At 43.6% G+C, this 23,541-nt stretch overlaps 2 protein-coding genes, 1 long non-coding RNA gene and 5 other non-coding genes across 15 annotated transcripts in view; all 8 read left to right on the top strand.

Moving 5' to 3' along the window:
- The window catches only part of osbpl9 (oxysterol binding protein-like 9), a 34,042-nt gene extending 27,280 nt beyond the window's left edge, over positions 1-6,762 (top strand). For all 6 annotated transcript variants that reach the window (XM_005945938.3, XM_005945936.3, XM_005945943.3 and 3 more), the window contains 13 exons: positions 780-939; positions 1,097-1,209; positions 1,351-1,469; positions 1,583-1,668; positions 1,756-1,936; positions 2,086-2,170; positions 2,328-2,438; positions 2,521-2,584; positions 2,675-2,815; positions 2,908-2,986; positions 3,081-3,172; positions 3,261-3,396; positions 4,777-6,762. In XM_005945938.3, coding sequence (XP_005946000.1) covers positions 780-939; positions 1,097-1,209; positions 1,351-1,469; positions 1,583-1,668; positions 1,756-1,936; positions 2,086-2,170; positions 2,328-2,438; positions 2,521-2,584; positions 2,675-2,815; positions 2,908-2,986; positions 3,081-3,172; positions 3,261-3,396; positions 4,777-4,851 — 1,442 coding nt within the window. In that variant the 3' untranslated portion in view covers positions 4,852-6,762. The remainder of the gene's footprint in view (positions 1-779; positions 940-1,096; positions 1,210-1,350; positions 1,470-1,582; positions 1,669-1,755; positions 1,937-2,085; positions 2,171-2,327; positions 2,439-2,520; positions 2,585-2,674; positions 2,816-2,907; positions 2,987-3,080; positions 3,173-3,260; positions 3,397-4,776) is intronic.
- Positions 6,763-8,690: 1,928 nt separating this feature from the next.
- tor3a lies at positions 8,691-17,361 on the top strand. 3 transcript variants are annotated; one of them, XR_006052919.1, is made up of 16 exons: positions 8,691-9,085; positions 9,170-9,266; positions 9,465-9,512; positions 10,099-10,130; positions 10,321-10,367; positions 10,576-10,600; positions 10,786-10,825; positions 11,662-11,713; positions 11,998-12,053; positions 12,226-12,253; positions 12,456-13,431; positions 13,596-13,718; positions 14,008-14,273; positions 14,997-15,172; positions 15,560-15,684; positions 16,220-17,361. It is a non-coding gene; the product is annotated as a torsin family 3, member A (long non-coding RNA). The 3 variants fall into 3 exon arrangements; XR_006052918.1 differs by having other exon boundaries at positions 8,691-9,266; XR_006052920.1 differs by lacking the exons at positions 8,691-9,085; positions 9,170-9,266; positions 9,465-9,512; ... (3 more) ...; positions 10,786-10,825; positions 11,662-11,713 and having other exon boundaries at positions 11,720-12,053; positions 12,226-13,431.
- On the top strand, positions 9,322-9,391 carry LOC121812210. The gene has a single exon (XR_006052922.1). It is a non-coding gene; the product is annotated as a small nucleolar RNA SNORD75 (small nucleolar RNA).
- LOC121812209 lies at positions 10,170-10,252 on the top strand. The gene has a single exon (XR_006052921.1). It is a non-coding gene; the product is annotated as a small nucleolar RNA SNORD79 (small nucleolar RNA).
- Positions 10,424-10,505, top strand: LOC121812213. The gene has a single exon (XR_006052925.1). It is a non-coding gene; the product is annotated as a small nucleolar RNA snR60/Z15/Z230/Z193/J17 (small nucleolar RNA).
- LOC121812212 lies at positions 10,639-10,721 on the top strand. Its single transcript, XR_006052924.1, has one exon. It is a non-coding gene; the product is annotated as a small nucleolar RNA snR60/Z15/Z230/Z193/J17 (small nucleolar RNA).
- On the top strand, positions 12,305-12,379 carry LOC121812211. The gene has a single exon (XR_006052923.1). It is a non-coding gene; the product is annotated as a small nucleolar RNA SNORD47 (small nucleolar RNA).
- A 1,264-nt stretch (positions 17,362-18,625) lies between the features above and the next one.
- On the top strand, positions 18,626-22,865 carry calr (calreticulin). The gene is made up of 9 exons (XM_005945947.3): positions 18,626-18,909; positions 19,437-19,538; positions 19,784-19,987; positions 20,101-20,195; positions 20,328-20,537; positions 20,679-20,792; positions 20,981-21,124; positions 21,357-21,449; positions 21,579-22,865. Exons 1-9 carry the CDS (start codon positions 18,816-18,818, stop codon positions 21,804-21,806), a joined length of 1,284 nt encoding a protein of 427 aa, XP_005946009.3. The 5' UTR covers positions 18,626-18,815; the 3' UTR covers positions 21,807-22,865.
- The last annotated feature ends 676 nt before the right edge of the window (positions 22,866-23,541 follow it).

The following is a 23,541-nucleotide window of genomic DNA, read 5'->3' as shown; positions in this document are numbered from 1 at the left end:
AGAAAGATAGCTGGACGCTAAATTATTCAGAATTTTAAAAGTGAACAAAAGACTTTTAAAATCTATGCGATATTTAACAGGGAGCCAATGTAGTTTGGCTAAAATTGGAGTGAATCGTTCATAGAGTCTCGTACCTGTTAAAAGACGCGCAGCTGCATTTTGAATTAACTGAAGCCGGTAAAGAGAAGACTCTTAAATCCTGCTACTTACTCCTGCATCTTTAGGATCTTACAGTCGACCCGTCTATTAAATTTGTCATCGACGTAATCGTGGCAGTGCTAATTTGTTTTACTGCAGTTTTACAGGTTACAGGTCGCATTTTGAGGGTCGTGTGTTTTGTTAAATGCGTGAAAGCGTGCCACTGAACGCAAGTTAAAATGAGCAGAAAGCAGAGGTTGCAGCCTGTTTGCCATCTCTGCTGAGGCTGCAGTATTAAAATGCTGCGCTGTGCAATAAGGAGACAGGCTGCATGCTTGAGAGGACTGTCAATACGCTCTGCAGAGAAAGTCATCACTGTGTTAAGGCGGCTTAATGGTGCCGAGCACATCCTGCTGAACAGCAGAGCTGGGAAACGGGGGCTCCAGTCGAACAATATAATGTTGATTTCATCACCATGGCATCGTGTAGGGCAGGCGCCGGCGAGCTTCTGCATCAACAGAGGCCTTTTGGCTCCTCCTACCAAACAGACAGGCGGATGACAGATGTATGTATGAGTGGGCTGATGGCGTGAGGCGCACTGTTCGATTACATTTTTTTATGTGTGTGGTTTTTTTTTTTAGGGAGTGGCCCGTCAGGCCCCAGCAGCGGCGTCGCCTCCCCGGCTCACATCCCCCTCCCCTCACACTCGGTGCCAGACTTCTCCTACTCCTCCAGTGAGGACGAATTCTATGACGCCGATGAGTTTTACCAGAGCAACACTTCCCCCAAACACTGCATAGAGTGAGTACGGCAGCAAGAGAAATTCTGCTTGGATTGAATAAAAATCCAACAGCATGAGCATTTGCAAACTGAGAAGTTTGCCTCTTGTTTTATATTTATTCTTTATCCCCTTTATCTCTATTGCTTCCTGCTTCCTTGCTCCTCCTCCTGCACCCAGTCCCTCAGGGCCTCCAGCTGCCTCGCCCCTTACTAACGAAGAAACGGCTCTGAAACGACCCAACACTACAGAGTCCCTCAACTCTTCGATGTCCAATGGCACCACAGACACGGGTAAAAAGGGAAATGCTCACGAGACACATGATCACATCGCAGCTGATTGTCCCTCACTGAGTAAACTCTAAGCATGAGGCGTTATTTAAATCATATTTTACTACATGATGGTGAAATATGTGGCTCTGCTCTTGTCCTCAGACCAGTTTGACTGTCACGATGACCGCGACGACGACGGTGAAGGGGAGTCTGTGGAAGAGCACAAGAGCGTCATCATGCATTTGCTGTCTCAAGTTCGACTGGGCATGGACCTCACAAAGGTCAGGACCTCTTAGCGTCTTAGCCGCCCTAATTGTTCCGTCGCGGCGTTTCGCTCTCCAGCGCTGTCGGCGTAAGGTTTTCTTTTTTAACAACACTTCACTGTATTTCCCAGGTGGTCCTGCCTACCTTCATCCTAGAAAGAAGGTCTTTGTTAGAAATGTATGCAGATTTCTTTGCACACCCCGACTTATTTGTAAGGTACGTACCATTTCAGCTGTTTATCATCATGCACACTCTGGCATGAGGGTAGGCCGTCATTCAGTACTTGTTTCTTTTACTCGTTAGTATCGCTGAGCAGCCAGAGCCCAGGGAGCGGATGGTGCAGGTGGTGAGGTGGTACCTGTCGGCTTTCCATGCCGGAAGGAAAGGCTCAGTGGCCAAGAAACCGTACAACCCAATCCTAGGAGAAGTCTTCTACTGCCACTGGGATCTTCCCAGCGAGACAGAGGAGCCTTCGCCACCTACGGTGAGGCCGTTTGTCACTGCGGTCAAGTAGATTTTTGATCCAGTAATAATTTCAATTATTACTTTTACAAGTTCCTGAATCATCGATCTGCAGTTCTAACCAAGAATCACAATCCTGCTCTCAATGTGCTTCGTTCTCGCACGTTTCAGGAGACGGTATCAGAAGGCCCGGTTCCCTGCGCTTCATCCAACAGCGTGTCTTTTGTGGCAGAGCAGGTCTCTCACCACCCGCCCAGTAAGTGTAAACGCAGAATTGCTCATTACATGTAGATCCAGAAGGGTGTGGCTTAGGCTTTAGAAAAGTAAAAATGTTTGGGTTTTATTTTCTGCACGATCGCTGATGTGTTGCTGTTTTTGCACCACTAATTATTTCCTGCATTTTTCGCCTGTAGTTTCTGCGTTCTACGCCGAGTGCTTAAGTAGGAAGATCCAGTTCAACGCTCACATCTGGACTAAATCTAAGTTTCTGGGCATGTCCATAGGCGTCCACAACATCGGCCAAGGTACACTAAGCTCTGCCTTATATTCTCTGATGAGTATGATTCAGTGAATCTGTGTGTTAAGTGACCTCTGGCCTCTCTCCAGGCTGCGTGTCATGTTTGGAGCACGATGAGCATTACATTCTCACCTTTCCTAACGGATATGGCAGGTAGGTGCCGTTAACGCGTCCCTGTGCTCGCCTGTGCCATCGCTCAGTCGGTCGTTACTTTGTTTCGCTGACCTACGCCTGTCTGTCCAGGTCGATCCTCACTGTGCCGTGGGTGGAGCTTGGTGGAGAGTGCAACATCTCCTGCTCCAAGTCGGGCTACAGCGCTAACATCGTGTTCCACACCAAACCCTTCTATGGTGGAAAGAAGCACAGAATCACTGCAGAGATCTTGTAAGAGCCATGTGGTTATATCACATTATTTAAGGATTGCTGAGAGTCTTTAATACACAAGATGACATCTGGGTTTGGTTTCATCCCTGCAGTTCACCAAACGACAAGAAGTCTTTCTGCTCCATTGAGGGAGAGTGGAACGGAGTCATGTATGCTAAATGGGCGACTGGAGTGAGTCCTTTGTTTTATTTACGTTACAAAATGTAGGAAATCACCACCTTAAATGAATTAATACATGTGTGAACGTGTTTTCATATGTTTCTAGGAGAACACGGTGTTCATAGACACTAAGAAGATGGGCATCGTTAAGAAGAGAGTGAGGAAGCTGGAAGACCAGCTCGAGTACGAGTCTCGAAGGTGAGGAGAGGATCAGTGTCGGACCTCAGCCGTCTCACGGGATCCTTTAACTCTAAATGTTTGACTTTCAAACTTTTATTCCTTTTAGACTGTGGAAGGATGTGACTCTGAACCTGAAGATAAAAGACATCGATGCAGCGACAGAAGCCAAGCACCGGTTGGAGGAGAAACAGAGAGCTGAAGCCAGAGAGAGGAAGGAGAAGGAGCAGCAGTGGGAGACCAGGGTGAGGATTTCCTTAGCGTACCATGGGATCTGAGTATTATGGGCAATATAGCTTTAAAATTCTGTCAGGATATTTGCAGTGTGGCTCCAAAGTGTAGTGTTTTACACAAATGGATGTGAAAGGTTGCTGGTTTGATTCCAGCTTGAGACACAAATCACTTGTAGGTTGCATCAGAAAGAGCAACCAGACTAAAACGTGCAGCTACCCGCTGCAGTGACCAGGGAGCAGCTGAAAGTAGCTTCATTTCAAGGAAATGTACAACAATCATATTTATGACAATAAAAGGAAAATGCTGAGCAACATTTTATCGGTGAGCGCAGCTTTCAGGCAGCAGCAGCATTTATTAGTGCAAACAACACGAAGGACGCTTTCTATCCTCCTTTTCCAATGAGCTGCTGTCACCCATGACACACCACCCACTTAACGTGGAATCTATCGCCACAAAGCGTTATAGTGCAGCAGTAGTGACACAGCAATATATCCAGTGAGGTGGGGGTGGCTGTAGCTCAGGAGGTGGAGCAGGCCATCTACTTATCGGAAGGTTGGTGGTTTGATTTCATGCCAAACATCCTCGGGCAAGATGCTAACCCCAGGTTTCTCTCTGATGCAGCCATTGGAGTGCGAGTGTTAAGCATGGAATCAAGTGCTTGTATGACGGGTGTGACTGGGTGAATGAGGCATGTTGTATGTAGAGTAGAAAAGCATTATAGAAGAACCAGTTCATTGCACAAAGCACACCCGGGTAATGTTTTCCGTGGAACTTTTAAGGAAAAGTAACAACAACCGGATATTAGGTCAAGTTTTTGACCAGGCATCAGGAATTTCTATTCACCATTTGATCCTCCTGACTTGTGGAGTGCAGCTAGTTAGCGGATGTGTTTGGGTCAGGCGTCACTATCTGCTGGTGTCCCCTGTTTTGTAGCCTGGTTATATTCAGCAGTCTGCTTTTTGTCTGCAGTGGTGAAACGAGGTTGTTACTAGTTTAGTGGAAACAGTTTTCTTGCATCATTTGCAAAATCCTGTGCATGAGCACCGTGCATGAGCACCGTGCATGAGCACCGTGCATGAGCACCGTGCATGAGCACCGTGCATGAGCACCGTGCATGAGTCCTGCACTTTCCCAGAACCAAATAGCCATCAGAGGCTAACACGCGTCTCTCTCTGAGCTTGTGTCGTCATGGACACTAAGGAAAGTAAACACACGGTGTATTTGACATATCGCAGCCATAACTGTCGTGGCAATGGAAGCGAAGCCTTCTCCGTACCGCAAACTTTAAATTCCACACATCTCAGAGAGATCAGTGACAACATTGTAATTTTACTTTCAGAAATACTTCAGATATCGAGTATAATAATTCTCATTGCTCTGTGTTTCTGTAGCTATTCCACGAGGACGGCGAGTGCTGGGTCTACGACGAGCCGCTATTAAAGAGATTAGCCTCCCAGAGGCCCTGAGAAGAGCGCGCCGCACTCGGATGCATCAAGAATGCACACACAACAGAGTCTTCATAAGAACTCTTTTGCAGAAACCACTTGTTATTCAAGCCTTGGAATGACTGATGATTGAATCTCTACACTGCTTTGCATTTGACTGTAAAACAATATGGAAATGAATGAAAAGCATCAAAGATGTAACATGAATATTAGTAAAGCTCCTCTCCTTATTTGGTCAGTCTCTCATCCACCGATACCCGCCACCTGCCAACATGAGACTCTGCAGCACAGAGTGGAGAGGTCACGTGCCTCCCGCTCGTCCACACCCTTCAGCAGCTCCACAGGATGAGCCAGAGCAACACTCCTTCCCTACATCTATAGTTTTTTGCAGGGGGGGTGGGGGTCTGTGGTCGATGGTGTTTGGCTCAAGTAATAGCACGAGAAATAAAACGGCGCTCTACATCTCAGGGAATCTGGTGACTGAGGAAAGAAAGCTGGTGCCCCCACCCAGAGTCTGACAGCCTTATAACGGTGGAACGGATGAATCTTAAAGGGGCGGGAGAGGAAAATCTCTGCTTGCCTGCAACTAGTTAGAACTGTTTATATATAGATATACATATGATGGATATATATAAATATATATTCTTTTTTATTTCTAATGCTCTTATTCTTTATTTTTCTTTGCGGCAATAGTGTAAAAACATATTTGAGGATCTGAACCTGAACCTTTACATCCTTAGGAGTCATTCCATTTAGCCTTTTAATGTTTCGTTCCCATTTCAGAGTTACCTTTGCCACCCATTTGGATCACTCTCGCTGTTCTGTGTCTCGAGTATTATCCAGAAACAAAGCCCTGCAGAAAGCCATAGCATCTAAACGCTGATTTCGGGAGTTGTGGCTGATTTCAAATATGCAATACTGATAGAAAAAACAAAGTTTGCCTGTGGGAGGACAAATTCTGTCCATTATGCCAAAAAAAAGGTTTAGAGAAAAGGCTGAAGGGACTTTTGTCTGGACAGAGACCAAAACAGTCTTCTGAGAAGGTTTTGAAGGCATTTATGAACAATTGATTGTTTACATACTTTTGTCTTTCTGGACAGCAGGTCCATGAAGAGGACGTAAAGCTCGAACTGAGTCTGTAAAGTCTGGTTTTGTTCTGCACATCGCACATCCTCGTTTTCCCTTCAGATCAGAGTGGGGCGCCTCGTTATTCGCTTGCACGTTGTCGGAGTGCGAAGAGCGAAAACGTGAGACGGCCTTTAAAAACACTGGTGCACTTTCATAGTGCTGCTACAGTCCAGACGTTGTTCTGCTGGTTGAATCTTCTGTTTTCCAAGTTTCAGAACCACATATTTATCCTGCTGTACACCCCCAGCTTTGTTGAACCATTGTTCTTTCTCTTATTTGCAGCTGCATCGGTTGGATCTGAATGCAATGGTAATTGGATGAGATGAAGAAATAAAAATATATTTATCTTTGCCTGAAAATGCAGTAGCAAGCTCACAACAGCCCCCCTGTTGACCCCCTTTTTTTTTTAATCTTGGTGATTTGATTATTGTATCTCCTAAATATTTGGCCATTGTGTTCAGTGAGACCCTTTAAGCCATATATTCATGTATCTGGTGAAGGGATCTGCAGAGACGAGCATATAGTTGGTGCTGTATGCAAAACCAGCGAAACGCTTGTTGAATTGAATCAGACAAAAATGCCTTTTGAAAATAATCAACATGAAGGATTCTAAGAAATTTCTTTGTATTTTTTTCCCATGTTTTGTGTTTGTGGAGGCCTCGCCATTCATTTCAGTTCTGCTCAGTGTTGCCTGATAGAGAGCAATCAAAACAAATGTATTTTTTATTTCCTTCTCATCATAACCATTGATTGTATCCAATTCTCCTGTTTATTGATGCAAAATATTAAATCTCCATGAGTTTACTCCTGTGAGCTTTTTGTCATGCTTCCCCTTAAATCACGCTGGTGCCGTGTTGGACCGCCTTTTCCTGTTTTGTGGGTAGATTCACCGAGGTGTGGGAAGCATTCCTCGAGGGACTTTGGACCATATGGACATGATGGTATCACACAGTTGACGTGTGGCATTAACAAGGCATTTCCAGCTAAACACCTGCTCACTGTGTGTTTTCTCTTTTTCAGTCGGACTCTAAACCCCAGAGATGTTTGGTTTACTTGAAGCGACACGAAGTCTGTTTATTCAGCCTCGTAGGTTATCAGGGGACTGCTTTTGAGCCTAGTGTACGTATCCTGTCACCTCCAGGATCAAATGTATAACTATTTATTAAACACCCAGCTATCAAAAATATCTGAGCTCTGTTGATTTTAGCAGTTTGATTGACTTTTTTTTTTTTAATTACCCCTTTGGTGCACTTAGCGTGGTGGAAATGCTACACACCGCTCCAGTCTATATTTGCGCACTCAGTTTGTTGACATCTTTTTATTCTCAGAAGAGCGCGGCCCTTCTTCCACCTCACTGCGCTCTTTATCGGCAGGGAATTCAAAAACACTTGTGTAGGTGTCGAGGGACTTTAAAAATAGAACCTGACACGAGGCGCGTCTGCGAGGTGGGACCTGCAGATTAAATAATAATGCAGGACACAGTGTGCCTGCAGGCTCCAGCAGGAGGAGGTTCAAGAAAGTTACATCAATTTAAGAAGCAAACAGACTAATGTGAGGATTTTTTGGATCAGTCTGGGTACTTTGACTCCTACATTATGGAAAAATACTTTTTTCAATCCATAATAGTGAAAATTAACATTGGGATCTAAAATTTCACCTCAGTTTTTACATATACGGGTCACCCTTGCTTTTCTATCTCAGCCTTTTAATAATATTTTTTTTTTAAAAGGCTTTTTGATTACACTGTGTAACACAGTTTTAGTACCTGTGTACTTGTTTGTGCCTCAAAGAGGAAGCATGTGATAGAGAGGAACTGTGGTTCTGTATGAAGAGGGTGATGCAGTATGAAGAAAAGAAAAGTCCTGTTTCTCTTCAATAAGTATCCTGGTAAACGGTGGGCTTGCAAGCCCAGAGAGTGTGTCTGGCTGATCCTGAACCACTGAAAAACTCTGCCATCTATGATGGTACACAAGATCATTTACATGTGGTTGCTAAAAAGAGACTAAACATGTGGCACCAACAGCCTGTAGTGTGAGAAGATGAAACAGTAAGACAAATAATACAGAGGTGATTATGTCAAAAACACCAGGGGGTAGGTAGCAGGTAGAGGTGAGCCTGCAGAAGTAGAGGCATGGATGAGTTTAAATACCTGGGGTCAACCATCCAAAGCAACAAACAACAGAGGTGAAGAAGAGAGTGCATTCAGGGTGGAGTGGGTGGAGGCGAGTATCAGGGGTGATTTGTGACAGAAAGGGAAGGTTTACAAGCTACTAGTGAGACCTGTGATGATGGAGACGGCAGCACAGGAGGTGGAGTGGAAGGTAGTGGAGTTAAAGATAGTGTTGAGGTTGAACAGTTGAACCTGAGCTGGTTTGGACCTGTGCGGAGGAACCGTGGATACACGACAGATGTTGAATGTGGAGCTAGCTCCATCCATTCCCTGTGAAGGTGGAAATGCAGATGCAGGTGGTTGGTGTGACAGAAGAGGAGAGAAGTCCTAAAGGGAGCAGCTGAACAATTACAAATGAATCAAAGCAGAGTTTTTTCAGGGCACAAGTATTCAGTTAAAACACAAAAACATGTCGCACACGTTGCGTGTTCACAGACCGACTCGTCCAGCAGGGGCGCTGCTCAGCCAGACATGTTTTTCCCATCAGGCTGTGCGGTAGCTTCTATAAAAGCGCCTCGCGCCCGCTTCTCTGCCTCATTCCTCGGACGACTTACTGGTGAGTTGGTTGGAGGTTTTCCAGCGTTAGTGTTTGTCTCGTGGTTTTTGACTTTATTGTACGCCCCCAGTAATAACTGTTAACCTGTCATGTAGGTAACGTTGTACTCGGTGGCATTTTTAAGTGGAAGCTCTTTAGAGCTAATAAGCGTTAGCCTAGCAGGCCTCATCCACGTGCAACAGATCGCGTGTTGGCCTGCGGATCGTTAGATCCTGTTTTAAAAGCAGCCTCAGTGCAGTTTAGTCCCGCTTACATATGATGACATAATGTTGCTAGGGACATCTGAGTCGATGTGAAGTAAAGGCAACATTCCTGACAAGACGGGGCAAAGGCTGTGAGAAACTGGGCCGGTTATCTTAGCTGCATGGCTCCTGCTGCTGGCCATGCAGCGTATTTAGTGGGTGTGTATAACTTTGTGTGAAGTTATGAGGATTTTAATTTAAAATATGTTAACCTTCCTGTCGTGTTTGGGTTAAATCTGACAGATTAACAACTTAAAACACTCAAAAATACAGACGGCTCTTCAAAGATGAAGGATCACGATGCTCATCCTGACTTCTCGACATCAGCAGATGCTCGATGGTAAGGAATTCTGCTTTAAACCCTTTATTTTTTTTGTTTTGTTTCCCTAAATGGACGTCGGTGATGATTTAAAGTGTAAGAGTAGTGGACAGAAGTGATTTCTGAGCATTTTCTACACTGAGACTTCCATATAGTTTTCCTTTGAGTTTCTTGCTTTTCCCATTCATTGTAATAGTCCTAACAAGACTGTTTCTACAGGTGCCGTGAAAGCCCAGAGATGTGACTGGTCTGTAGGGGACTGAGGAGGTGAGGATGAGTGTTTGCAGAGGAAACTTGTGCTTCTCTAAGGTGTTCGCTGTGGAGAGACTACACCTGTTCTTAAATCAAACTATAATGATAAAATTCCTAAGGCTGAAATTGAAGGTGCCTTTTTAATTGCTTGGGTGCGGGGCCATATTTACACAAATATTTCAAACCTAAGTATCAATAACCCCAGTGTGCCTTTGCATGGATAAACTAATATTTGCATGTAAAACTAATGGGGATATTACTGCTTTCATTTGACTGGCAAAGTGTGATTTGTACACAATGTACAACAAATGAACAGGAAATCTATTTTAAATGAAAATGTTAAATATTGGGCCAAAACACTGACTTGTAACGCTGTTCCTGGAGTCCTGATCCACACGTGTAGTTTTCTCTCTGCTAACACCTCAGGGAAGCATCAGTCTTTGCCATAAATTTGTGCTCCTGTGATGACCACTTATTTGCTACTCTTGAGAAGATGTGATGATACTCCAACCACCAAGTTGTATTATCTGAGGCACTACTTACTCCCAACCTGTGAGCTTAAAAGTTTATATCATTTTAATCACTTTATTTCTACCCACAGGTGTCCTCAGGTCCGAGTCCTAACGCTAACAGGTAATGGATGTAAATTCTTGATCATGTGTTACCATAAGAAACTGTTAATGATGACTTTTGTTTTTAAAACAATGGGAATCTCTCTGAAAAAGAGTGAAAGAGGACTTTTTTCTGATGCAGTTAAAACTATATTGCATACATGCATGTTAAAATTTGGACTCTTCAACGATGCGTCTCTCGTGCTTTGCAGACGGTCCTGATGTTGGATCCAGATGTGCATTCTTGGATCAGCTGCAGGTAGGTTCTTTTTTTTTTTTTCCTTTGAGGAGCTGGCCTGTAAAAATAAAACTGTTTCGATGCAATGATGAGTGCATAGTTCAGCAGATTAAACTGTGAAGAATTACTGTTGTCTTTCGCTCCTAGCTGATGTGTCGGCCTCTGCAACCTTTGAGGGTCACTGGGTTTGAGGTCTTTCTAAACTTGTATTTAATTTTTTTTTTTTCAGGAGTCCCACAAAAGGCAAAGTGGAGGTGAGTTGAAATCCTGCTCTACGTTTCTTTTAATGAAGCTCGATGCAGTGATGAGTGCATAGTTCAACAGATTAAACTATGAAGAATAACTATCGTCTTTCGCTCCTAGCTGAGCATCAACTTATGTAGTCCCACAATCACTGACGTGTTTAAAACAAAGTGATAATTAAGTTCTTTCTCTTCAGATGTGAACACCTTGCTGTCTGACTCGTTGCTGCTCTGCTGGTAAGCATTAAATCTCAAACACTGCAGCGGGGATGTCACAGTACCACAAACCTAATGCTCTGCACCAATAGAACTAAACATGTCAATACAGTTGATGGACAAAATGACCATTCACACACTGACATGGTGGCAGATAATTTATCTCAAATAACACTTTTAACAAGGCACAGACTAAATTGCATAGTGTCGTAATTACACATTTATAGACCTGTTATACAAAAGGATAAGCATGACTAGAATTACCACAGCAAACCATTTAACCTATGAAATAACAGCAGTCTCAATGGTAACATCATCAGGATGATGCCTTGAATTAAAACTTGCTCAGCTTTAAGTCTTTGAAGTTTAAGTGCTTTGTTAACTTGTGGTGCTTGGACTACATGAAACTGCATCATTCTTTGATCGCTTACTCCACCTAAAAAGTGTAAAGTACATCATTCATAGCAAAATAAGAATTCTGTCTTATGAGTTTAAGCGGAGCTATTATGGCGGCTGCATAAATGGTCCTTCTCCACAGGTAGTGTTTCCTGTGCTGTTGGATTTCCTCTAATATGTAAGAATGTATCTAGAAATATGGCAGCTTAGTGCATACACTGCCTGCAGTACCAAAGAAAAGCAAGTGATCTCTGGTTTTGGTATCAAATGTTAGCGTTAGGTATCATTTCTGGTGACATCCCTGCACAGCAGCTAACAGCTTTCAGATGTGATGAGTTTGAATCAGGTCGCTGATCCAGTTGAGGATAATTTGTAACGACTCTGATCTGGATTTTTAATGTTGGAGAAAAGGAGTGAGCATGGTTCTGTAAATTTACCTGAAACTTAATTTGTTGTTACAGAACGAGCGGGCTCGCGACTCATCACCATTCAGAAGATGATTAAACACTCATGGTGAGTATGAAATCGTGTCATTTTTAGCTCCTCAGACCCAGAATGGGCCCCGTGCTGTTGAGGTTTATAGAGCTGGGTCTGAAGGAGCCACTTGTATATTTTCTGCGATCACTTTCTTGCAGTAAAGATCATTTGATCCTTGTAGTCTGGCCTGTGTGATGACAAAGTACAGACTGACTTTAAACCATGGAGTCTGTTTATTAGCTCTAGCTGACCAGGTCAGCGTTGACTCCTTCATCTTTGCAGTTGATGTGCATGTTTGACTGATGCTCTCATATCTTCAGGTTGTTCTCTGTGTGAGGGATGGAGACCCAGTGTGGACCACACCAGAGTGACTGAGGTGAGAAAACTGACTTAAAAGTGCACGACGGTCATAAGGGGTTCAGTGATGTTACAACAAATGTCTGACCTGAACACTCATGTGGACAGTCTGTCACTGAGCAACCCAGCGAATAAAATATGAATCAGCCAATCGCTGAATTGTAATAAGGTTTTTCATTCTTCTTTTTCAGATGTGGAAAAGTTCAAGTTCTTTACCTGGTGAGTGTTTTTGTCCAGTCCTGAATCACGATTATTTCAAGGTGGCCACAAGACTAGTGATGATCTGATTTTGCCAGATGACTTAGGCTGATTATAACCCTTACCGTTCCATTTTTTTCTGAGGTCATGTGGTCATTAACTGCTAGTCAACTCTTCTGTTAGTAGTCTGTACTTGTATTTTAATGATTTCTTCTCTACACAGGTGTGACGCCTCAGGCACTGAAGCACAATCAAGCACAAGTCTGTCACTTCATAATAAATCTAAATGGTGCCGTTTCCTCAAAAGCTGGAAAGTGATGTTGACAGATTTTCACCTGCAGGAATCAGTGTTCAGACCCTGCTCGTGCTATTACGTCTGGATTGTGACCTGATCCTGTTGACGTCAATTTGTAACAATAAAATATTTGTTATTGACTCATTTGTGTGCATCTGTTTTTCTCCTCCCTTTCTCGATGGGTGATGTGTTTGAGCGCCAAATGAACTGATCTTATATTACTAAACCAGTTGTGCAAACAGTGGCGTAGTAAAGTCTAATGACACAACTATGAAAAGTAAATAAGATTGAGAGCAAGTGTACGACTTTTCGCCGGAAGTGACGTTATGTAATGGAATGGAGTTCGATTTGGTCACTTGCTGACCTCCCGAGGGCGGGAATATCTAGCTGGCGTTGCTGACCGTGGGTTGTTTGTGGACACGCAAGCCTCGTACCTCGGTAGCGTGACATTTGCCGTATGGCGCTGCAGTACAGGCTTCGCTCCCATTAAAATGGCTCCAATCAAATTTGACGTGAGCAGTAGGGAATGGGGTAGTAACCGCCCCTCCGCCCGCCCGCGGCGAACCGCACAACAAGCGCCCCTCTTTGGCTTCAGCAGGGAGACGTTGTCGGGGGCGGGGAGGGGTATCCCAGTCAAAGCAGGCCGCCGGTGGACCACCGCGTTCAGATAAATGGGAGAGCAGAAACAGGACTTCGTGTTCAGTGTCGTTTGGACCGCTTCACGTCAGCCTGTTCGCGATGTCTGCGCGGTGCTTTCTCCTGCTGCTCTGGGCTGTCTCGGCACAGGCCGACTTCTTCCATTTCGATAGCATTAGCAACGTCTCTACTTACTATTTTAATTATATTTATTGCAATATCTGGGAGGGGGAGTGTCAGCCCAATCAGGATGATGCCACCCAGCAAGGTAAGAGATGGTAAAAGAAATTAAAACCATTTTATAACGAAAGCGCTCATTTCGCAAGCTACATCTTGCCTCGTGCGCATTTTGCAATATTTTTATTTTTACGATTCGTTATTACACTGTTATAAACACGGACTTCTCTCGCCCTGCTCTTGTGATGCGAGCAGTTCCTACCAGGGATATCTGGGCAGGGTTTCCTCAGGACTACATGAGCCTGCTGCATCAGTGGTACTGTAGCCTGGGTCAGTGCTGCGAGTCCGGAGACTGCAGGATAACCAACAACATCACAGGTATCGCACTGCTGCTCTGTGGCTGCCCGCTTTGCCCCAAGCGTGTGTTGGTCGTTTCCCCTCATTATTCTTTGTAATCGTCTGTTTGTGAATTCACCCAACACTGCACACAGTTACTCATCATCTGATAAGGGCTTTAGCTTCAGTGCCTGATGCAGCCCTTTAACAACTTTACCTTTTATTGGCTATATCACATATTTTAAAAGTAGACATTTTAACACAGAGTACTTTATTCATATTTGCCGGTGCCTTTAAAATCAAAATCAAACATCTATGGTCTCATGTGCAGGTCTAGCAAGAGACCTTCAGACGAAGCTCCACGGGCAACATCTGGCTCAGTCTGTGGTTCTGAAAGCCATCCAGGGTTTCATCAACAACCCCGAGTCCAACAAGCCCCTGACGCTCTCCTTCCACGGCTGGTCTGGCACAGGCAAGAACTTTGTGGCCCGGATCATTGCTGATAACTTGTACCGGGACGGGGTGAAGAGCGAGTGTGTCCGTTTGTTCATCGCTCCGTTCCACTTCCCGCACGCCAGGCTGGTGGACACGTACAAGGTGAGCCCACTTGGCACAGCGATGGCCGTCCTGTGCCAGGAACATGTACCTGTGTTCTCTGGACGCTGCTTTGCTTACGTAGATATTTATTCTGTGTTGTAATTCATCATAAGAGTGATAGCAGTCATGGTTTGGACAGATGCTTTAAGTCAACACTGATGCTGCGACACAAATACTCAGAGAAATGGATGTTTGGAACCTGGCGTTTGTCCAACCGGGTCAGAGGTGCCAGCTCAGTCTCATTTGAGCACATTTTTTCACAATCACTGCAGCTGATTTCAAAATTGTGATTACATAGCATTAATACATGGTGCATAGTACAGAGCTATCCAAATATAAATAGGTATATGCAGTTCACGGGATAACCTTTACCCTCATGCCCTCAAGTCTGCAAAGTGTGCAAATGTGGACTTTAACGTGTCTACGTGTTGTAGTACAGCCTCCCACTGAACCTCTGTGGCATATAACAGGGCTATTTCTTTTAAAGAACTTTTACCAACAATGGCACATTTATATATTCGTTTAAAAAGATTAAAACATTCTAGATAAATGTCGGCTGTTGGTTTAAGTTATCTCAGTTTGTAATATTTTATGCCCAGTTTAGTATCTTTATATATCAAGCTTGAAAGGAAATAATAATCAGCTTTTGTCAGATCTGAAATGTTATAAAATGATAATAATGTTTGACTTATGTTTTTTGTTTATTTTTTGCCTGAAATCCAGGGTCAGCTGAGAGAAGCAATTCGAGACATGGTGCTGCGCTGCCCTCAGACTCTGTTCATCTTCGATGAGGCTGAAAAGCTTCATCCGGGCCTCATCGACGCAATCAAGCCCTTCATGGATCACTATGACAACGTAGATGGGGTCAGCTACCGCAGGGCCATCTTCCTCTTCCTCAGGTTAGCTGACTGTTTCAGGCACAGTTTGATGAAGCTGTAAAGCTCTCTGTGCACTTCCTGTCCAGATAGCCTGGCAGCTCATCAGTGGTGAAGGATGGAGCTCCTTCTGTCGCCTTCTGTATGGATTTTTCATGTTTTCAATTCCTCAAGTCAGATTTGTCCTGACTAACAGTCTGTTCAGTCAAAAATAGAAAAAGGCGTTTTTCACTCAACAGTTATGGTTCAGAGATGTGAGTGAATTACTGGCCATCTTTGAACTGTGATCATTTATCTAAGAGCAACTTGTATTAAAGAAACTTTGCTGCCAAACCAGAAAGAATCGAGTCTCCCTGAGAAGCTCAGCAGCTGTAGACATATAATGTTGTGTTTTTGCTGTTGTCACTGCAGTAACATTGGTGGTGCAACAATCAACGACGTGGCGCTGGACTTCTGGCACTCTGGCCAGAATCGAGAGGACATCGGTATGGAAGACCTGGAGCATCGGCTGCGAGCTGAGACGATGGAGTCTCAAGGTGAGCAGTAAAGTTTTTGTAAAGGTTGCCTGGTGGGTTTTCTTAAGCTTTGAGCCTTTTTTTTAAGCCATTAAGTTACTCGGGTGTTCTGGTTGCTCAGTGGCTTGAAATTATTTGCTGAAAGCCGCTAAAGTAATATAAAAACAGCTTAGACCAGCATAGTGTTACCCATGGGTTAGTGAGGTCCTATTGTGTAGCCTCATCTTTGAATCTGGTACTCATGAGTGAGGGGTGGATTTTGTACACTTACTGGTTAACAACTTCATTACTCACGTGGTTAATCACATGTTAAAACATACCATGTTTATGTTTCTGGTTACAAAATTAGCAGGAAAGTGATGACCGAGGTCACAGACCACCTCAGGAATCGCCCCCCTGCTGACCAAAGAATCAGTACACTGGCTTTACTTTTCATACCTGGAAGAAAACTGCATGAATGCCATCTTTTATATACAGCGTATGATAAAAAAGAACCAAAACACATTGTTAAAACGTTAAATATGTTTCTATTTCCTGTTTTGTTTTAATATCCCAGGTGGCTTTGCTCAGAGTGAGCTGATGTCTGGTCACCTGATTGACTTCTTTGTGCCCTTTCTGCCCCTGGAGTACCGTCACATTAAGCTCTGTGCACGGGACGCATACGCAGCACGAGGTCTGGAAACAGATGAAGCCACGCTGGATGAGGTGGCCAAGGCAATGCTGTATGTTCCCAAAGAGGAGAGACTGTTCTCAGCCCAAGGATGCAAGTCCATACCTCAGAGGATCAACTTCTTTCTTCCCTAGAGCGAGGAGGAAACAGAGAGACGGACCTGGAGGTGTAAGATTGCTTTACCAGCCCATCAGAGCCACAGAGATGTGTCTTCTTTGCTCTGCACTGCATACTTCCCCCTCCCCCCACAGATGCAACATGTGTCTGTCCAGGTCCCGTCACAGAAGGCCAGACATCAGGGCAGATCCAGGATTAGAGGGCAGAGCAGCGTGACCCAGCCTGCAGAGATGGGCAGCGTCACAGGAAGTGTGGCTGCTCTTCTTCACCTGCCTGGTTTGAATCCTGTCAAGACGAAGGGGTGAAGAAGATGGTGTCTGTGCAGAGTGTGGCGCAGAGGGAGACTTTTTTTTCCTTTTCACTATTTATATCTAATCCCCTCGGCCAAAGTCTGACTCGCACTGTTGTTTGTGTTCATATGAGTTTGTAATTCATGTGTTACTAGTGGCATGTCAAACATTGTGCTTATATCAGCACAGATTATTTATTAATATCATTTGTGCCATATTTGAACATTTTACTGGACCAGATTAGTTTCGTGGAGTACTCTAAATGTGCACTTATTTTATTTTGTTAGATTTTTTTATTCTTTTTAAAATGAACGTGCAAGGACCAGTGGTGATGGAAGTGTTACTTGAAGCTCTTACTGTGAAGGACTTTGTCTCTAAAGCATTGGACCTCTGGAAACTCACCCTTTTACATACTTGTGTTTTATAAAAACATTTTATAGGTTTTACTGTACTGTTACTTAATATACAGTTGTTACTTAGTGGTGTGCTTTACTCTTTTGTTGGTATAATTCATTTATCATCAACACAGTCTGCTTCAAAGCTGAGGGTCACATCACAATAAGAACACAGAGAGAACCTGTCAGACACGGTTTAAAGAAATAAAAACCTGGTAAACAACAATCCTCATCGATTTCAGTGATTTGACTCCACATTAATGTTCGAATTTGAATATGGCAGGCAGGGCAGCGCCTGGGACCCAGACGAGAAAACTACCTTAGAGGGCCCTCCTCTATGTTACACTGGGTACTTATATTGACAGGATTACAGTAAAGTGGACTAGAGAACCACTATATATTTAAGTCATAATTCTATCTCGAGAAAGCCTGTATTTTTATGCTTTATACATTTTTATTACATTTTCAGTTGTGCAAATATTGACACAGTAATTTTACACTCTACAATGTTTTGATAGATGCTGGGAACTAAATTACTTGTTCTTGCTCCCTATGAACGTGTTGACTTTGCTGAATGCAAGGCCCGAGAGATGAAGTTTGTTTAAAGGTTTGAAACATTGGTACCAGTCATATGTTCAAAATAAGCACTTGTCAGTATGTGAGTGTGTGATATATGTAGAAAACAAATTGTTGAATGAGGAATTCTATAAATCAGTGTGCTTGTTATAAGCTTACCCATCGAGTAAGTCTGCGAGGACCTGTGGCTTTTTGTAGCTTGCACATATTACAGGTGTCTTTATGTTACGTTAGCAAGGCTGAATCTATTTTGGGCTTGTGTGTGTGTTTGTAGGCTTTAAGTAAATTTGTCCGCTGACCCAACCCCCGACTGCGGTTGTTATCCGTGGTGCTGGTTACAAGCTGGACTGATGCCATTGATATGTCTCATTATTGCTATATGCTATGCTGTGTTTGTTCTGGTACAATGTGGAGGTAAGGACACACCCCCAAAAGATCTGCCCTGGGACCTATTACAGAGTTGTTACGCCTGTGATGTATATTTCTGTGGAATCTCCTGTGTTTAGTTTGGTTTACATAAGGCAAGAAAATCACGCCTGAGGTGATATAGATATGCTGCACGAGATCAGGCGTGAAAACATTTGTTAAGAATGTAAAAAATTATTTATTTTTATAGAACATTATTTTTTTCCTACCAATTCGAATTATTTCATTTATTTTTTTTATTTGCTGTAAGTATGTATATGTAGTTCACGTTGTTTAGCTTTAGTTATACTCGTGTTGTTACTGATATTGCATTTTCCCCTTGCATGTGATTCACCCACGGCGCATCATCCTTCCTTTGGGCGTGTATCAGGCAAACGCGTGGTCTGCTCCCATTGGCTGCAGAAAGTATTCGTCCGGATTCTCTGTCCTCTGATTGGCTTTAAGCGGTAGCGCTTCCTTATTCAGGTTAGCAACCGTCGTCCAATCAGATTCAGACATCTGTTCCGAGGCGAGAGGAGAGAAGCCACAGCGTCTCGGTGGCTCTCACTGTAGCATCACTGTATGGGGATACCGCACTGACAGACAACGCTGCTTCGCCTTATTTAGAGAAAATCTTTCTACACGGGCATTTTTATTTGTAATTGGTTAGTTTTTGACCGGCTGCTTCAGCTCGTCGCCATGACAGCACTGTGCCTGCTTTTGATGGCCGTGTCGGCTGCATCTGTACTGGCCGAGTCCACAGTTTATTTCCGCGAGCAATTTGAAGACGGCGGTGAGCGCTTTCACACAACATTACACAGATAGGACTGAAGTGCTTGCTTTTCTTTGTTGCTGCTGTACATGCTTGAGATGCTGTGGTGCTGACTGAGATGGATGATGGCTATTTTTCATGTCCGCATATCGGCGTGGATTGTTACGGTTATTTCTCATGATTTTACCGCAATTTGTGGAATACATCGTCAGCTGATTAGTCTAGAAGACCAACCGATCACTCATCCATTCATTGATTTATTCATATTCCCTGCTTTATGTTTCCCAGCCCTCAAAGCTATTATCACACCCCGTCTGCCTCCCCCCTCCCCCCACTGCTGCACATCTCTCCCCTGGTCATTCACTGCTACCCTCCTTCTCCCAGCTGTCCTGTTCTTTCATCTGTGAAGGCGGTCACAAAATCCCGCAGTATGCCCCCCACCCACACGCACACACACACACACTCTGTATCGAAGGCTGGATTAACAGAGTTTTGTGAGTCTTGTCTTGGTGATTGCTGGGCAGCTGACTCTGAACCTGTTTGTGCAGATGCCTGGATGAGTCGCTGGGTGGAATCCAAGCACAAGTCCGATTATGGGAAGTTTGTCCTGACTGCTGGGAAATTCTACGGTGATGAAGAGAAAGACAAAGGTAAGCAGGAAGGCGCTGCTATGTGTTGCATAATTACACTGTACTACCCTGTCAGACACCTGCTGTCAGAGGCGCGTGTTTGCTTCCTCGTGGAGCTCTGCCAGTATCAACACGGCTGTCTTCCTCTCTGTTCTTCAACTTGAGAACAGAGCATCAAATTAACCCGTACTGTTTCATTAAGACAGAACAGGAGTACTCGCTGGTTTAGCTTGATCTTCCCTGCAGTAACACCGTTGTTTCTGCAGGTCTGCAGACGAGCCAGGATGCCCGTTTTTATGCACTGTCAGCCCGTTTTGATGACTTCAGCAACAAGGGCCAGCCTTTAGTCATACAGTTCTCCGTGAAACACGAGCAGAGCATCGACTGTGGCGGAGGCTACATTAAACTGTTTCCCTCCGAGCTCAACCAGGAGGACATGCATGGAGACTCTGTCTACAACATCATGTTTGGTAAGTGGACCAAAGGATGGTGTGTTAAATGGTATTGCTTTTGTTGGATAAACAGAGCAGTGTTTGCTATACACAGACATTCACTGTCACTTTGTATTTGTGGGCTCGTTCAGGTCCTGATATTTGCGGCCCTGGCACAAAGAAAGTTCACGTGATCTTCAACTACAAAGGCAAGAACCACCTGATCAACAAGGACATCCGGTGCAAGGTGACGCATGGGAAAGCTAGTTCTAATAAAAAGCACCACAATATAAGGACACATGGGCTTAAACAATTAAAAATAAACTACATGGTAATATGCTGTTAGTTGCATGTATTGACCTTTTTTTCTGCCCTGCAGGATGATGAGTACACCCACTTGTACACACTGGTCGTCAACCCTGACAACACTTATGAGGTTAAGATAGACAATAAGAAGGTGGAATCTGGCAATCTGGAGGATGACTGGGACTTCCTGCCTCCCAAAAAAATCAAGGACCCCGAGGCCAAAAAGCCAGAGGACTGGGATGACAGGGAGAAGATTCCTGACCCTGACGATAAGAAACCTGAGGTCAGTGTGACCTGGCATTCTTTCAGGGCATCACTTTAATGATAGTACTTGTCTCACGTGTGCAACACTGTTTTAATTTTTTAAAAGTTTCGATAGGTTGATCATGTTTCAAATGTTTTGTTGTTTTTGTTTTCATTGCAGGACTGGGACAAACCAGAGAACATCCCAGATCCTGATGCCAAGAAGCCCGATGACTGGGATGATGAGATGGATGGAGAGTGGGAGCCACCGATGGTCACGAACCCTGAATACAAGGTGCATATCCAGTGATTCTAACTCTTCATGCAGTCAGTGTTTATTCTGTGCTATTTTTCTGAGCTTTGCACATCAGCGAGCTTCCTAGAATAGGATTGGAATATTATCCAAAAATATGTGCTCTGTTTACACTGTCAGCCGCTTTGTGTTTTAACCCCAGTTTCTCTGTGTGTGTTTGCTGTCCGCAGGGTGAGTGGAAGCCCAGAGAGATTGACAACCCTGCCTACAAGGGCAAGTGGGTCCACCCTGAGATTGACAACCCCGAGTACACGGCCGATTCTGAGATCTATAAATACGACAGCGTCGGGGTGATTGGGCTCGACTTGTGGCAGGTAAGCTGGATGTGTATTTACATCTTAATGCATAATGAAATTTATTGAAATATTTTAAAACTATTTACATTGATCCAGCAATTTGGTTACTTGCTCTGTATTGTGTGAGCTGCTGGGAAAACTGCATGTTTTCTCAGGAAGAAATGCTTGAAACTCTTTGAGTTTGTGATTGTGCTTGTTTTCTTTAAAGATTTGATAACAAAATATGCGTTACCCTTGTGTCTGGCTGCAGGTCAAGTCTGGGACTATCTTTGACAACTTTCTAATCACAAACGATCCAAACCTGGCAGAGGAAGTTGGCAACGACACATGGGGCAAAACTAAGGTATGCTCGTTTTAGCCCTGTACCCTGTAATCCTAATTCTAATTTCACGTCAGTGTCAACACTAATAAAAAGGAATGAGCTTTTCATATAGGTCGATATATTTATTTGCATTGTTCGCATTTTCTCCAGGATGCTGAGAAGAAGATGAAGGAAAGCCAAGAGGAAGACGAGAGAAAGAAGCGCGAGGAGGAGAACAAGAAGAGGAGAGAAGAGGCAAAGGAGGAGGACGAGGAGGAAGAGGAGAAGGAGGAGGAGGAGGAGGACGAAGAGGAGGAGGAAGGGGAAGAGCATGAGGAAGAGGAGGAGGAAGAAGAGGAGGAGGAAGGCACAGACTCTAACCTCAAGGATGAGTTATAAACTCAAGAACTGCTCAGACTGTGTCAGTGGGCCGTTGGAATAAGGCTGGAGACTGAGACCCTGACGACTGACACCCCGGGGTGGGGGCTGGGTGGGAAGGGCTTTTTCCATTTCTTTGTTTACAAAGCAAGGTGATCGGTCAGAAAAGGGCAATTAAATGTTCTGTTTCTTGTTTCCATGTGCTACTACTACTATTATAATGATGATTATTAAACGAGGACTAGTGATAAGCATAATTAATGTCAAATGAATGTCAAAACCAGACATTTTAACACAAACGTGTGAATTGTCATTTACATTTTACAAAATCTGGGTTGTTATGAAGTGTAATATTGTGATGAGATGAGAAGTTTTATTTGGTATGGAGGTTTTGGTACCAGCAAAACGTTTGGTTTACCTCACGTGTTTTGTTTGCCTTTCATTTTTTATTTTTGTACGTTTTTCTTTCTCTCATTCCTGTCGGGCTGGAAGGATTAGATAGGATTTGATGTTGTCATCCAGGTTATTTTGCCTTCTTCTGTTTCCACTATCTGATTCAAACGAGGATTGTTGGCACGGCAACCAGAGTGCAGTAGGACTAACACTATATTTGACAACCTGATCAAAAGTGAAAAAAAGAAAACGAATCAGTCTGCAGTGGGATGGTAACATGAGGTGCTTTAAGATGAAGTCCCTTGCATAGTTTTGTACTGTATAGGTAACACTTTTTCCACTTCAGTGCACATACTATAGTCTCGTGTGTCTAAATAAGCTCTACTCAAACTTAGGATGTACATTAAGACCACTCCAGTAGCAGAACATTTGGTCGTTTGGTACACACACACTTTAGGTTTCCTCGCCGTTTGTGTATACGTCTCGTTTCCTGATTTTTGATTCCAAGTTTTCTGCACTGCTGTACCCCAACACACTGTCCCAACAGTCTGACAGAGGCTCCTTTTGTAAAAGACATTTTGTACTAATGGTAGTAAATGAAGTGGGGCGATTTTTGTGTTGCTGTGTAAAATAAAAACAAAGGCAGGTGATCTGTCCAATAAAACAGCCAGAAGAAAACAATGAAAAGATCCTTGTGAAATTTTGTGTCTTTTTTTGTGCGTGTGTGTCATCATGTTTTATTTATCTGTTCTCCCTTTTCCCTCCAGCTTCCTCCCAGAGTCCAAAGACTCTGAATTAATTTGTTATTGTGTAGCTGATGGCCTGGTTAGGGTAGACCCCTTAATCTTGACCCATGACAACTGGGACAGGCCACAGCAGAAGAACTCGGATGGATGAATGTTAATTTGGTTCCCTCATTTGATTTAGATATCTGTTCAAATTTGGCAATCATTTGAATTTTACTGCTCACCGGGCTCATCAAAGGTTGCGCTACAGTTTAAACTCAAGGTTTAAGGTAGACTACAGTTTGCAGTACCTGGGTATACTTCAGCTGCATTTACATTTGAATCTTCTCCTTTGTCTGTATTTTATTTTCTACTCACAAAGGTTATCAATGTTAAATAAAACTAGACTAAAAACTAAGACTAGGTGAACAACACTTGTCTTATGAGGCTTTTTGAAATTTTTGCAGGAATTTCAGTCGAATAATGAAATATTCTTTGTATTTAAATGTCGTAGTTCTCTGTCCTCATTGTCATTTTCCTATACTTTGACCGACTTTATCAGCTTGGGCAGTTCTGCTTCCTGTCATTAAACTCAATAGATTGACAGGCAAAATAACAGATGTTAACAGTTCATTTTT

The sequence above is a fragment of the Haplochromis burtoni genome, unplaced genomic scaffold (genome assembly GCF_018398535.1).
Source record: "Haplochromis burtoni strain Fernald_Lab_line unplaced genomic scaffold, NCSU_Asbu1 Contig_466, whole genome shotgun sequence".
NCBI lineage: Eukaryota > Metazoa > Chordata > Actinopteri > Cichliformes > Cichlidae > Haplochromis > Haplochromis burtoni.
Note: the sequence above shows the minus strand (reverse complement) of the source record. Positions and strands in the feature narration are given on the sequence as shown.